This window comes from Coturnix japonica, chromosome 3 (genome assembly GCF_054131305.1).
Source record: "Coturnix japonica strain WE chromosome 3, WE-NBRP24, whole genome shotgun sequence".
Lineage (NCBI taxonomy): Eukaryota > Metazoa > Chordata > Aves > Galliformes > Phasianidae > Coturnix > Coturnix japonica.
The window spans coordinates 33,134,873-33,150,385 of NC_140665.1; the positions used below are offsets into that span (position 1 = coordinate 33,134,873).

Here is a 15,513-nt window from a genome sequence, read left to right on the forward strand (position 1 = left end):
TTAAGTTTGAAATCCTTTATTTCCCGGTATATTGCTAAGTAGTTCTGAAATTCAATCAAAAAGAAATACCAGAGATGGATATGGAAAACTTACAGCTAGAAAATGGTTGCTGAGCCACCTCAATTTCCATAAAGGCATCAACAAAAGTGATAAAAACTTTGTCTCATAAAATGAATTAGAACCTGAAATGTCAGATTGTCCTTACAATGGCCATAATACAAATAATACTGATGGACTTTTGCAACCCTGCAAAAACTAATTGTGACTTTGCCAGAATGCAGCTTAACACAGAGATCAAAACATCCTCAAGAACAGCCTTGCACATCAGCGGTTCCCTTTGCTCTCAATCCATTCAGCACTCAACAAGCTGCTCTTGTTAGTAAAAAAGCTTTACTTAGTGACAAATTGACTGTCTGGTGTAGTTGTGCTGTAATCTTGATACATTCTGGGGGGGGGGGAAAACCAACAGGAGAGTGAATAGAAAACTGAATAAAAGTAGATGCTATAAAAACTATCTGTAAAGTACCCTAAGTCTGGAAAACATCTGTGGCGTTACACGGGCTACTGTTAACAGAAAGGAGAAAAAGAAAGCAATTCAACCATTTCACAAATCTGAACAATGCACTTGTTCCCAGCCATTCGGAATGCTCTGACATTCCAAATGTTCATAAAAATTGGGTAATAAAATAATTAAGTCAATACCCTTAAGTACAATAAATAATGCTGTTTATTATGGTCGGGATTGACCACGAGTGTTTGTTCCATATCTGCTTGGGACATTTGTAAAGCCAGTTCTGAATCCTTGAGTAGCTCCCATTGCCGGTATTCCAAATCCTTGATTGAGTACACTGCTGTAAGGTGTGGATCCATGATTAAGGCTTAATCCATAGGGCCTCGTCTGAGCATTTAAAAGGATAACGGGATTCACATTTTTGCCTGGTGTATTGAAAGAAAATTCTGGTGGCGGGCTGCTGGGCTTTGCTGGAGTAGATGTAATAGGGTTCAAGTTGTCAGCAGCTTTCAAAGACGGCATTGTAATAACGTGGTGATCTGAAAGGTTCAGCATATTGTTTGCGATAGGCACAGATGATAAGGTAGGTCTGATCCAGTCATCTTTGAAAATCTGAACAGTCAAGGTTGAGACCAACGTGTATAACCTGTTAGTGACGTGGGCAAGGACCATTTGTTCATTCGCATCTCTCCGAATTCGGACGTGGACAGATCCAGCCTATAAAAATTATAAAAATAAGTAAAAAAGATAAAAATAATAACTGTCACCTTCATAAGGTTCTCCACATGCATTCAAGAAGCAGCGAAGTTACCCCGCAGAGAATCACAGGAAGATCATTCTCAGTAGAGATTACCGACTGAGCTGGTAAGCAAACCCAAGAATTCCATTAGTAGAACAATTTTGATCTTTGCTAACGTGTTCACCTCATGAACACATCAAGATCATTTGGGAACAGCAGAGTGTCTTCAAACTTTCACACATGCGATGGTGTGAAAACAAAAGGCAACAACGGAAAAGGCCTGAGAGAAGATGAAAGCGCAGACTAATTCCAATTTCACACTCAAGGAAACGTATCATCACTAGGCTGCAGGAGCAGACAAAGCCAACAAAATACATGGCAGATGCTACAAATGAAACCACTAGCAAGAACAAAGGAAAGATATTGCCCCTAGGGGAACTCAGAATGACTTTGTCCTCAAAGCGTACATGTCTGTGAGCTATCCCTGCCTACCTCTCAGCAACGCTTACTTGTTTGTGATCATTCTAGACCACTAAAAAGGCCTTTCTTTCAGTAGAATATCAGCGCACACCTGTAGTTGTGTTGCATTTCTTTTTTCCTGCTACCTATAAACACTGAAAATATTGAGGTCCTTTTGTATGTGGAGGTCTACAGTTTTTGTTCCCCTCACAGAGAGGTTTTACACGTTTAGAAAGATGTCTTTACTATTACGTGCAGTGGCAAAATACAGTAGGAAGTCAGAAATGCTCCAATTCAGAGCTGCTACACACATGAAGAGTATTAACCAGTAACAAAGCTTTAAAAAAACCTCAGGTGGGAGAAAATAAGCACTGACTCAATCCATTTGTTTTCTTTATTCCTTTAAAAGAATTTCCTCACTACTTTTATTTAAATAAAGTAATACTTTCTTAAAGACAGTGAAGACTTACCAAAGTGCCGAAACCCAATGTCCAGAAATGTTCGTTTCGAACTTCCAAGACACCATCCAAAGTGGAAACCTAATTTTCCACAAAAAATACAAGAAGTTAGAAATGTTCACATCTTCTTAGAAATGTCCTTATTCACACAGCGGAGCACCAGCACTTCCATTAATGAAACAACAGCTCCCACACTACAAAATTGAACAGATCTGTTAACTGTAACATTAACATTTACCTACTGCTATCTCTAAATACCCAAATCCATCAGAAAAGTTGATTTCAGTAGCTCAGGTTAAAGTTGCTCTCACAGTGAAACGAAAACATTGTCTAAACCTGATATGCTGTCTGTGAACAGCATTCTTTACTCCTCTTTACCTCAACTTACACTGGTGAGCCTCTTGCACAGTGGGTTAAAACTTAAAAGAATCAACCAACCAACAGCATGCAGTGCTAGAAAAGGTATGTTCCAGACACCTCTGTGACACTTACTTGTCTTAGATAGTAAACTCCATATTATCTACATCCAAGAATAAATAAATACATAAATCCCTGAGCAATCATCCTGGATTATTTAGCCATAAAAAGTCTTCATACTCCTGAATGCTTCCTTAACACTGGCTGTGCGTGACGTGTCATGTATCTCGTCTATTGCTGACTTACCTCTCTAAGAAGCTTATCCAACTGGCCAAACACATGTGGAGGGGTTGTCTTTAAAAGAAAAGGAAAAAAAGTTACACTAAAGATTATCTGGCTCTGGTTAAATAGCAGAGCCTTTAAAACCAAATTACCTACACAAGACCAATGATATGACACAATACATTCTTATTACTTCATGCTGAACACTTTTACTGTCTTTACAATTCCTCTGGCCCTTTATCACACACTCCTCTTGGAACACTTCCCATTTACATCCTTAAAACAGACAAGGATGTTTAACAAAACTGAAATCCCCCTAAAAGTGTTATGCGACATTGCCTTACCTGGAGCAGGACTTTCCCACTGTAGACACTCATGGGGTACATGGTACCAAAAGTCATCAAAGCTATTGCTATAGCTGATGCTGTGTCTACAGCATAGTAATTGCTAGAGAGAAAGAAAAAAAAGTAAGGGAAAAAAGGCAAGAGGATTTAAAAGAACGAAAGAAATGAGAAGAAATCACATACACATTGAGGAGATCTTAACTATGTCTCTTTGAGAAACGATAAATGCATTAATGCAACTGCAAATTCATACATATTACAGTTTTTGATGAGAACGTTCTTTTCACATAAGAAAAAGCAGCTTCCCACAGAATAGATATAAAATAAGTTTCATTAAACAGCAACTATACGTACTTGATTTCAATGAGCATATACGTAATGCAAAGAGCCAGAGCTCCAGCAATATCAATCAAGACAAAAGGGTTCATCCGTGGTAGAAAGATGCTACTCAGTCCTGGGATGATTCCACAAATACTGAAACAAAACCAAACAAGCAGCTGTCAGCTTCCAAACCACTGAATGCATGAGAGTCAGAACCACTGCTTCAGAACGTGACACCCTGCAGTCACAGCAAATGGTTCATCCAAGAACCCTAAAAGCCCTTCTGACTCTGCTCATACGTAACAGCTCGTCTCAACATCTTTCAAAACTGCTATTATGCACAAAACACAACAGAGCCTCCCACAAGTTAAGTGCTGTAAAAACACAGCTTTACCTTCTACTGAGATCCGCAACGTGCTCCTGAAGCCAACTCGTGCTTGCAGCTTCAAAAGAAAGTGAATGACATGACTAAAAGTAAAGCAATCCATTTTAGAAAACACTTCAAGCTTTATTTTAAGGGAAGAACCTATTACACTGTGAATAGATAAATGCATCTCAGAAGAATCACTGTCATATTAACAATACAAAGCCCAGCTTTTCTAGGAAGTAAAATGCTTGTTTCATATAACAACCTGAACAGACTAAGCATAAATATAACTTCAGGTTACGTTCAACACAGTTCATTAAGTTCAGAAGTAATAGTAACATGTACCAGCTAGTTAAGGAAGCTAACCAGACAAGCTATTCCTTCATAAAAAAAGGAACATAAAAACTTCTTAGTTCTCGATATATTTGAATCACATACCTTCAGAGACGTAAGCAAAAGGCTTATTCCTCACTGAAAGCATTGTAAATAAGTTGAAAAAGAGAGCCACAAAAGTACCAACTAATAGTCGCCCCCTAAGAAGAGAAAGAAAAGAAGGTAGTTATTCCATGTTATCGACAAAATACATGAAACCAAGCTGTAATTACCGCTAACGATGCCACACCCACTTCTCTTGGTAGCTTGCATTGAAATCAAAAGTGAAAGTAAGATGTATCAGCATATTGTCTAATAACTGACAGTGCATTAGCATTTCAGGGGGAAAAAATGCAATCAGCAAATATCATGCATTAACACTGTCACCTCACACTGAACACAGTGTTCATAATGTTGAGTAACTAACTGCACACATGTACATACACACATATACATGCAGGTGTATATTTATACATATTGTCCTTTGAAGTTTAATTGCCCCTTTAGCAGAAATAGCAACACTTGTTTTCCTACAGAAAGGGCACAGGGTCTCTGCTCTTTACTAAAACTAAGATTTCACCATATCTTCTACCCCTTCTTCCCCTTTCCCATGCTCTTTGCAGTCATCATCTTGGTAATAAATGCAGTTCCCTAATGATTACAGCACCTTTCCCTCCAACATACGAGCCTCCTAACATAGCATTTAGCAAGAGGCAGCAGATACTACAACTCCTTCCAAACTATGAATGCACTGAGAGGCCAGTCAGCAGCCAGCGGGCCTGTATGCTCACACAGAGCCTTTCCTACAATGTGAGCACTAACCTGGCTTTCTCTTCTGTACCTCCAAATGTCAATAAAACAAAGTCCCATTAACCACCTACCTTTAAAATTTTGTAAAATTATATGGAGACACAGAACTCTAGGTAGCAACTGCCCAATGCCTTCCCGTAAATGAGGTCTGGGAAGGCATGGATCCTGATTCCACTCACAGAATCACACAGAATCACAGAATGACCCAGGTTGGAAGGGACCTCAAGGATCATGTAGTTCCAACCCCCCTGCCTGGCAGGGCCACCAAACATACATATTTACTAGATCATTTCAGATTGCTTGTACCTGAGCTCTCTGGGTTGGCCCTGCCTTCCTACCAGGTGCTCAACCACCAGTTCAGGCCATGACTTGGCATTTCCACTACAAGGTGCTGGACTGAGAATGAGGAATACAAAGGAAAATTAAAAACCTATCATTTCACATATGAAAACAATTTCTTACGTGTGTATCTCAGGTTGTTCCAGAAATCGCTCTGCACTACAAAAACAATGGAAAATTTGAGTTAAATTACATAATACAGACTTGACAACTGAAGCATACTTCTTATGTTGTGAATAAATAGCTGCCATCCATAAACAAAACTAACACATACAACATTGGGAAAGATGAATTACTTAAGTAAGCACATCAGTTTTTGAAGCGATGATGATATGTATCACTGAGATGAAGCAGGACAGGTTAAAATTGCTGAAGACAGGACTGATGAAACTGCCAGCCTAAACATTCCGATCCTTAATATATTCATAGAATCATAGAATTACCCAGGTTAGAAAAGACCTTGAAGATCATCAAGTCCAACCGCAGCCTAACCATAGTACCCAACTCTAACAGCCCTCTGCTAAATCATATCCCTGAGCACCACATCCAAACGGCTCTTACACACAACCAGGGATGGCTTAACATCCAGGGATATTAAGGAGTTGCTTTACTTCGTGGTGAAACTTATGGGGAAAAAAAGTTTTACTTAGTAATTAACTTCTTAAGTCGAGATGCGTAGGCAGACATATTACATCAAATTCCTAACAGCGCTTGGAAAATATCATTCCTAAAAACACCGTCTTTTCCTTGACAGTTGCTACATTCCAATTACCAATTGATAACATTTGATTTAAAGCCTCTGTGCAGAGTAATCGATATAAATTAGAGGTAAATTTTATCAATATTTTTTTCTACAATTTATCTCTACAGATAACATTTGTAGAACGCACACGCTTTTGCTCAACATGGACTTTCTTCTTATGCAAGAGAAATCAAAGAAAGCCATACAGATCCCTACCTTTCTTTCAGTATAAAAAGAGCACCAAGCTGAGCCAGAACTGTAGAAGCAAATACAGCTAGAACTTCAAACCTCTCAAACCTGCAATTAAAATATTAAGTTTGTTAAACGTTCAGTGTTCCTAATTCACCAACTGCACTGTGGTCTGTGGAGAAGCAAGTGGACTAGACCTACTAGTTCCAATTCTTTCAAGCAGATGAAAAGAAACTGGAAGTTCACAATGTAGCACAATTTTCAATTTAAGCCAAAGTTCCAATTACCACAAACAAACTTTTGTTCTGACAGAAGAAAAACTACGATTCCAGCTTAAAATTACACATTCCATAGTACTTTGTCTGGTCTCTTCCCTTTCCTCTCCTCCTGTATGCCGTGCCTGCTCTTTAGAGAGCCAGTCTTTACACACACCAATTGTCTGTGGTGGCTGTTACAGAACATGAGCAAGGATATTCAATAACGAATCAAACACTGTATTATCAAACACTGAATCTCGTTAATAGTACTCACCCAAATGAATAGACTGGACTGGGTTTCTTCACCATTACCCAGTAGCTTATTAGACATGTTATCAAACTGAAAGAAAAGAGAGAGAATTAGACTCTAATAAACAACGATGGCTTTCACAAACTCTGAGGTCTACAGACATTCACTTCATCCATCAGAACTGAATTATCCAACATAACATTCTACCATGAACTCAACCCTTCCATCATTATCCCAGCGAGGTTTCCAGTGAATCCAGAAAAGACTGTTTGGAAACAAAAGGGATGTTGCCAAGACATCTAAGCTGACCCCAGAAAATGGACAGCAAAGAACATTAGCACACTGGTAGCCAGTCTAAGTCCTTATATCAGGAGACATCCAAACGCTGTACTTACTACATGCTGCACTTTAAAGGCTACCATCAACCTCCAGTGCAGAACATCACTCAGCCTAAATCAAGTTTGTCACAACCCCAAATGTAATGCATTTTCCACTGACATCTTGGTAAGCACAAGTAGTGTTTATTTTGCATGTGATCTGAGTTTCTCTGAAGGGATACCAGAGGCTACATGAGGTCAGACCTAAATCTGTCTAACAGTAAAAGGTACTTTGAGAAAATCTTTTTAATATTGTCTGCCATCACACTTACAAGTGAAGAGTACAAAGCAAAAGTATGAAATTAACACAGGAATTTAATCATCGTCAACACAGCTAAATGTTTCTCCTCTACTGTGATGTACAATATAACATTCATTTAAACCAGCTGGTGTTCCACTGTGTTTGTCAATACATTTTCTACCTATATCAATAAACAAAACCAGGCACAAATGAACTGTGAGATTAAATGGGAAAAACTCACCTGAAAAGATCAAAGATTGTCAAATATGTGTAAGCAGTTAAAGCTGTAAGAAACCAAAGATTTAAAACTTACTATAATTTATCAGTCAGTTGTATTCTTCTGTTAAATCCCTCCACCACATCTCCACGCCATTTTCTATCCAAACAAATGATCTCTGCTGATAGTACAGAGTACTCTCTTTTTTCTATGTGCACGTAATATGAATGTTTTGAGAACACCAGCATCTCTGACTTAATGAACTGGTTGATTATGGCAATCCAAATTCTACTAACTGCCCAGCTACATAATGTATTAAGCTACCAGAAATAAATAGCTGTGACTTAAAGACTTAAAGGACTTAAAGACAGAGAAGCTGGGAGACCTTCTTGTAACACACACTCCACCAAAGCAAGAGATCTCTTACACACATTAATGCAGGAAAAAGTAGGTTCACTTGTTTTACTCCTCTAGTTCATCTATAAGAGCATGGATACCTATGTCACAAAGTGAAAATATAGGGCATTCTACTTTCAGTACAGCTGATAGGGAGCATCTTGGAGCCCCTGTACAAAAACAGGAAAAATACAAAACATTAAAAAAGGGCACTCCTGAAATTAGAGAATGTTTTTGCCACACTACAGATGCTCTCAACCAACTGCAAATGAAGATCTCTCCATGTTGCTAGTACTACTTCTATAAGGAAGAGGTTTGAGGACCAGTTTAGAACCCTGTTTTGTGCAGTCTTAAAGGCAGAGGATGATGCTACATGGAGAAAAATCAACACAAAGTCTGGAAGTCCTGGAACACCTCTCTGCAAGGAATCACAGAATTATCAAGGTTGGAAAAGACCCAGAAGATCATCTAGTCCAACCATCACCGATACTTCCCAGCTAAATCATATTCCTCAACACCACATCCAAACGTTTCTTGAACACTCCCATGGTCAGTGACTCCACCACCTCCCTGGGCAGTGCATTCCAATGCCTGACTACCCTTTCTGAGAAGTAATACTTCCTAATGTCCAGCCTGAATCTCCCCTGGTGCAGCTTAAAACCATTCCCTCTAGTTCTATCACAGATTACACGAGAGAAGAGACCACCCCCCAGCTCACTACAACCCCCCTTCAGGAAGTTATAGAGAGCAATAAAGTCTCCCCTGAGCCTCCTCTACTCCAGGCTGAACAATCCCAGCTCCCTCAACCGCTCCTCGTAAGGCCCGTGCTCCAGACCCCTCACCAGCTTTGTTGCCCTCCTCTGAAAATGTTCCAGGGCCGCAATGTCTTTCTTGCAGTGAGGGGCCCAAAACTGAACACAGTAAATGCTTCCACAATGACCATAGCAAACAAAAAGGCGGCACTTTCCAAACATGGCTTCTCAGTCACCAAGTTCCATTACATGCAGAGCTTTGATGTGTAGTACTCTGGAACTTCATGGGTACAGAAACACAGTGCAGCTGTTAGAAGCTTCACCGCCAAAAAGCCACCTACCTATGCTGTTTGTAGAGCTGCACCACATGAGCAGGAAACCAATACATATTAAATTTATAGCACCGAACAGCAGGATCTTCCAGGACTGTTGAGGAGAATAAACACATATTTTACATCTTCCAAGATTCACAAGACAAAAACATACCTATCTTGTTGTAAAAAAACACAACATTGTAGCATTTCATAATGCAAGCAGTACTACCTGTGTCTCACCCAAAAACATGCAACTCACTTTAGGGCAACAATCTCATGTTCTATTTTCATTGTACAGATTGTCCCCAAACTCATTTTCCATCAGCATTGCATATTATGCTTAAAACATTTTTGGTGTGAAAAAACATCCCTCCGCATCTAATTGCAACACATTCTTCCTGAACGTTAAAGACAGAATTCTAACAGCTTTCTATTTCCTGCCCTCCCTTCTGACAGAGAAGTACAGCCAAGAGATCTAAGTGGGTTTTTTTCTTAATGCTAGAACTTTGACCCCAAAAACACCTGTACAGCTTTGGCTTACAGTTCTACCTAATGCATTAAACATAAGCATAACTCCAGGGAAAATTAGTTATCAGGGACAGGCCATAGGACTCCAACTTAACAGAAAGTACAACTCCATTTAAAAATAGAAAGGCATCGTTACTATTCACAGTGCTAATAATAATGAGATATCTGTACACTCTGGCATATTTACAGCAGACAGCATTACTGTGATCGTCTTAATACCTGATGCATGAGCTCAATGTGAAACTAAGTTTAAAACAATGCCACTTTTTAAAAGAAGTACAGCTACTTTTAAAAAGATATTTCCAACAATTTGCTTAAATTAATAGTTCATCTCAACATTTCACAGCTAATACCTTTATTATTTATTTATCAAAAGAAATACTCACCCTTCTATCTGCTGCAACCAGCCTAAACTCATGTGTTAACTTTCCAACCAACGATCTCTGTGATTTGCGGAACAGGTGGATTGTCCCCTTAAGAAAGTTAAAGGTTAATTTAATATCTGACTCAACCCCCCGGTTTAGATTTAAAACAAAACAAAACAACCTTCACTTATGAACTATTTCAAAGCTCACTGTGATTCAATGATATCACAGAATCACAGAATTGCAGGGGTTGGAAGGGACCTCTAGAGATCATCAAGTCCAACCCCCCTGCCAAAGCAGGCTCCCTACACCACGTCACACAGGTAGGCATCCAGGCGGGTCTTGAATATCTCCAGACAAGGAGACTCCACCACCTCCCTGGGCAGCCTGTTCCAGTGCTCCATCACCCTCACTGTAGAGAAGTTCTTCCACACATTCGTGCAGAACTTCCTATGCTGTACTTTCATCCCATTACTCCTAGTCCTATCCCCACACACTACTGAAAAGAGACCAGCCTTGCCACTATGGCTCCCACACCTCAGGTATTTATAAACCTGGATCAAGTCCCCTCTCAGCCTTCTTTTCTCAAGGCTAAACAGACCCAGTTCCCTAAGTCTCTCCTCATAGGGGAGATGCTCCAGGCTCTTCACCATCTTAGTGGCCCTCTGCTGGACTCTTTCCAAGAGATCCCTGTCTTTTTTGTACTGGGGAGCCCAGAACTGGACACATATAATTAAAGTTAAATTCAACGGTGCCTCTCAATAACATGTTCTGTTCCCACAAGACTACGGCTGGCTTAGAACCAAGCCTCATATTGACACAGAGCAGAATTCACGACAGGAGAGGTGTTTCCAAGCCGGTCACCTAACCAGCCTCACTCAGCTGACAGACACGCCTGTCAACACAGCCGTGTTTCACGCCGCTCTCAGTACCCGCAGGCACACCCACGTTTGGGTCGGTACCACGAGTAGATCGCAGTACTACAGACTGCAAATACACGTTCCCCGAGGCGAAAGCAAAGCACTTACTGCGCTCTCTCCAGGCAAATCACTACCGAGCCCACCCAGGACACCAAGGAGCGCCCCCACCTGCTGCAGTGTCCGTGGAGATCCGACCCGACCCGGTAAGGAAAACACGGGCGGCCACGTCACCGCGGGCCCGGCGGGGCTGCCCCGGGAGCGGGGCGGGAGGCGCCACAAGGGGCGATGAGAGACGACGCGCTCCGAGCTCGGAGCTGGAACCCCCCGGCCCGCCCGGGAGCCGCCTCCCCGCCCTCACAGCTCCCCGCTCACACCCGCCGCAACCGGCCCGTCCCTCCCTGTCGCGTCCAGCTCACCATAGTACTGCCCGCACCGGAAGAGACGGCGCCATGCGAGGCCGGAAGAGGCGGAGGGGGCTGCCGTCACTGTGGCAACCTGCAGAGCCTGCGGGGCGACAGCGGAACTGGATGTGACGGCAAAGGAAGCGCGCCCCCAGGGCGGGGACACCAGGCCTTAACCCGCCCTGCTGCACCACACAGCGATATCCGGATAGTCACGGATAGCAGCACTTGCCTACTTGAAAAATTCTTAGTACTAAGAACTTGACTCAATAAGAACTTGACTCAAGTCCTTTACAAACTAAATGAGGTATTGACGTATTTATTGTTCCATCATCCAGCAGGCATAACACCTGACTTGATTCATTTATTAAAGCAGTAACAACTTAATCAGATTGAGGTTTAATAAGAAGGGTCGCAGCTTTGGGCGTTTTAATCTGATAAACAGACGAGAGCAGTAAGAAAAGGATAAATGCAACATTTTATTGTGAAGCTGATGCTGTGTGAGTGCTCACCACGCTGCCTTACATTGCTTATTAATGAAGCCATGTTTAACATTCCACAAAATGTTCTTTAGGGAACACTGAGGCATAAGACCCTCAGCACAACCAAAGACAAGCATCAGCTCTGTCTCAAACCAGAGTTATTCACTGTATTTAACAGGGTAGGGGACAGCAATTCGCCTCCACCTTCTGCTTGTGTCACTTAAATCCAGACTTCTGAAAACACTGACTAGCCCTTCAAGTGAATGAAGATTTTAATTGTGACAAAGTTTCCATGTTCTCAGCCCCCTTGATAGGTACGCAAGCATTACATCAAGTACTTCTCACTTCCAATGGCAAAAACAAAAACACCCTGCAGAACTGAAACCACACCTTTAGCATCCTAAAAGAATAAACCTGTATTAACCAAGTACGAAGAAAGTCAATCTTCAAAGTCAGCCTCTGAAACAGAACTTTTAGAAGTGTTTCTTATGGAGACAAAGTCTAATCACCAAACTAACAGACAATTGCAAATCAAAAAGATGAAACTGAAGAGTACCGACAGAATTGCAGTGTTTAACCGATACATTTAGATACACTGGAGGAGGGTCCACCTTGTCAATTATTGCTGAACTCAGGAGGTAGTTACTGACAAAGTAAACAGTTTACATCATGACAGCTTACCATTTACAAGAGAAGCAGAAAGAATATAACACACATCTGCCTGTACTTTAGATGATTCTGCCTTTGCAGGAAGCTAGTTTATGTCTGTGTCCTGTTCAAGTTACAGTACTTAAATTCTTTATGTATTGGTCATCTCTCAAGATGACCATGGAAACTCAAGTAGGTGAGTAAAACAACATCCTTCAGTACTAACCAGAAGCTCAAGAGACACTAACAGTGAAATCGGTAACTGCCTCTAATGAGCATGACAATAAGGGAACTGTTCTCCACTGCCTGCTTGTTACCTTTTCATTTCTGACAACTGGTAGAAGTCCCCAGCACTAAAAATACAGGAGCTTAAGACTACCACAAAACGAATGAACATCTGTTACCTACAATAGTGCTTGCCATCTCCCACAGCTGCCACATGCAGAAGCATCGCTAAAGCATTAGAATAGCTAAACTTATCTTAGGCACAACTATGCAATTATCCATGCCTTGTAGGAAAGCAGTAGAAGATTCTAGCACACAAGAAATTTCATCATCTGTGGTTAAGGAAACAGAATGCTGCTTTCCATATCAGTTGCAAAACCAATACTTCAGTTAAATTTGCCAACATATCTGGTTTCGCAGTACTTAAATTTCATACAATGTACATGACAGCTGTGCCAGCTAAAAACTGCTTGTTTAGAACAGGGAAAAAAACCTACCAATTTCTTCTTTACTGGAAGGTAAGTTTAATTGTCACAGGAAGTTGTATGTGTAATAACCTCCAATTTTAATCACATTCAAAGAAATCCAACAGGGAGATCAGATTAGAAGATCTGCTTCTAGTTACTGCAGCAACAAGGAGTTCCTTCCTAGTTCAGATTCCATTCCAGTTACCAAGTGTTACTATCATGTTTGATATCTAAATAAAGCAAGTTGCAGGGCCATATTCAACAAAACTCTTACTCTCTGACTTTCTGAAGTACAGCTGATAAGAAGTTTTGGGGAGGAATGCCTGTTCCTAATGCATTAAACTATAATTCTGACACAGTAAGAGAACAGGTGAAACTTGCAAGTGCATAAATATACCACTTCAACCAACCCGCTGCCTTAGACACTGCTCCTTCAGCAGGTAGAAAAACAAAACAGGTATTTCCAGCTTAATAAAACAGGCAAGGATGAGCAAAGAAGACAGTTGTTTTTCCCTTCCCTCCAGTAAGTGCTTAACTTCAGGCCAGTAAAAAAACATATGCAGCGAGCCAGACAAGCTGCTTCCTAATAATCTCTAAGAAGTGGGTCAAGTCATTCATTACAGCAGTGAACAGATTCATCCAGGGAGGGGGAAAAAAATAAGTCAGTTTAGGGACTTAATGCAAACGTAACCTTTGCAAAGGTTAAAAGCATCCAAGCTGTTGTCCTGCTTATCCTAACCTAATTCAAGATAGATACTGCATTAGAATATAATCTGATTTTATGACATATATGGTCACAAAGTTCTATACAAAATACGCGAGTTGTGGGTTCCCCCCTCCCCACTCTGCTTTTAGATTTGCTTTTATACATAGTTAATCTAGCACACAGATGAAAATCATTGAGCTAGAAATTACTCAGTGTATGTAACATCAGAAATCAGAAGATGTGATTAAACATCCTGAGGGAAACAGAATTATTATTAAAAAGATACTGTTCAGTAAATAGTGTGAATGTGTAAATGTAATTTAAAGGCAATTCATGAACCAAATGGCACTTGGTTACAGACTAAAAAATACAGCAGCCACTGGGGCAAACTGACACTGCAGAACAAAATAAAGCTCTGTGTTGCAGAACTCATCCACAGAGCATCAATTCAGACATTACACAGAAAATAATTAAGGCAGGATAGGTACCAAAAACATTACTGTGTCACACATTCTCCAGTCCTGAACCAGTTGTTCTTTTCCTTTCTGAGGTAGCAGCTCAGGCTTCTGACTCTTTGTGCTGCTTTTGCTTGTGGTGTTTTAGGAGGTACAATGTTCTACCTTTACATTTCAGGTACCTATCACCTGCCAACACACATTTGAAATTAATATTGCTATATTCTTCAAAATTTAATGGAGGAAAATTAGTTTGCTAACAAATATTTAGGAATGCTTATAGCCACAAGTGTTACCTCAGAGCTCCCATTTGCAAATAATCTCCAGGAAAAAATTGCAAGCTTTATCAGTCGGAAAACAAGAGGCATTTGTTATCTGTTTAGACATTTGGCATATAGTAACTAAACAGTAATACCTGTGTTTAACACTATGAAGTCTGTGACAAACACATATTATACTAGCCAGAAATATCAAACAATGGTAACTCTACTGAAGGCAGAACTGAGGCAAAGCAAGAAAGACAGGAGATCTGACAAACTAAAATCGTTCAGCATTTCTTCTCTGGGAAGGTTGTTCAGGGGAACAGAAATCACATTTCACCTATATCAGACACACATTTGATAGAGTCATATGCTTAGAAGGCTAGAAGTGATTTGGTTAGAAGGTTAGAAATGGTTTCAAAAGGCATACTAGTGTAACACAATCTTTTCATATATTCAAATTAAAAGTAACTTAAGTTAAAAGTGTCCCTGGTTAAAAAAACAAACAAAACACACTAATCCCAAACAAACTGCATGTGTACATCTCAAAAGCTTTACACAGCTTCAGCTATCTCGTAACAAATACCATGCAGCGAACACCAAGCCCTCTCTTGGTATCACTGCCTTTGCACTGCATCAGCTATGTGTCTTCACAGATATAAAATTATAATATATACAGACAATTTTCAAATGAGTAGTGCCAGAAATATTTAAGACTTACTCCTTACAATAAAATAATTTAAAGGAAAAAGGACAAAGTTTGCCGTTCAAACCAAAAGGAAATGAAGGAGGGAAATGAATTTAGTTAAAACAATTGTAAACAATACACAACTTTGCAACATCACTAAGCTGGGAGAGTTGTCTTTCTTAATTTTACAGCAGTTCTAACAAGGAACTGGTATCGGCCTTACAAACATCCCAGTGTTTGATTGATGCAGAATTTGTAAACAAGATGTCAGGCC

The 15,513-nt window shown here is 40.3% G+C and overlaps 1 protein-coding gene across 4 annotated transcripts; it reads right to left on the bottom strand.

Annotated features, from left to right (window-relative positions):
* On the bottom strand, positions 1–11,375 carry SLC30A6 (solute carrier family 30 member 6). Of its 4 annotated transcripts, none has more exons than XM_015857609.3 (14): positions 11,341–11,375; positions 10,009–10,095; positions 9,122–9,206; positions 7,657–7,699; positions 6,822–6,887; positions 6,318–6,398; positions 5,483–5,518; positions 4,277–4,371; positions 3,866–3,914; positions 3,505–3,624; positions 3,151–3,253; positions 2,831–2,878; positions 2,180–2,248; positions 1–1,228 (listed from the first exon to the last, which is right to left on the bottom strand). In XM_015857609.3, the coding sequence occupies exons 1-14, from the start codon at positions 11,356–11,358 to the stop codon at positions 731–733; spliced, it is 1,398 nt and encodes a 465-aa protein (XP_015713095.1). In that variant the 5' UTR covers positions 11,359–11,375; the 3' UTR covers positions 1–730. The 4 variants fall into 4 exon arrangements, with proteins under 4 accessions (XP_015713095.1, XP_015713098.1, XP_085399411.1 ...); XM_015857612.3 differs by having other exon boundaries at positions 11,016–11,375; XM_085543285.1 differs by lacking the exon at positions 7,657–7,699.
* Between the last annotated feature and the right edge of the window lie 4,138 nt (positions 11,376–15,513).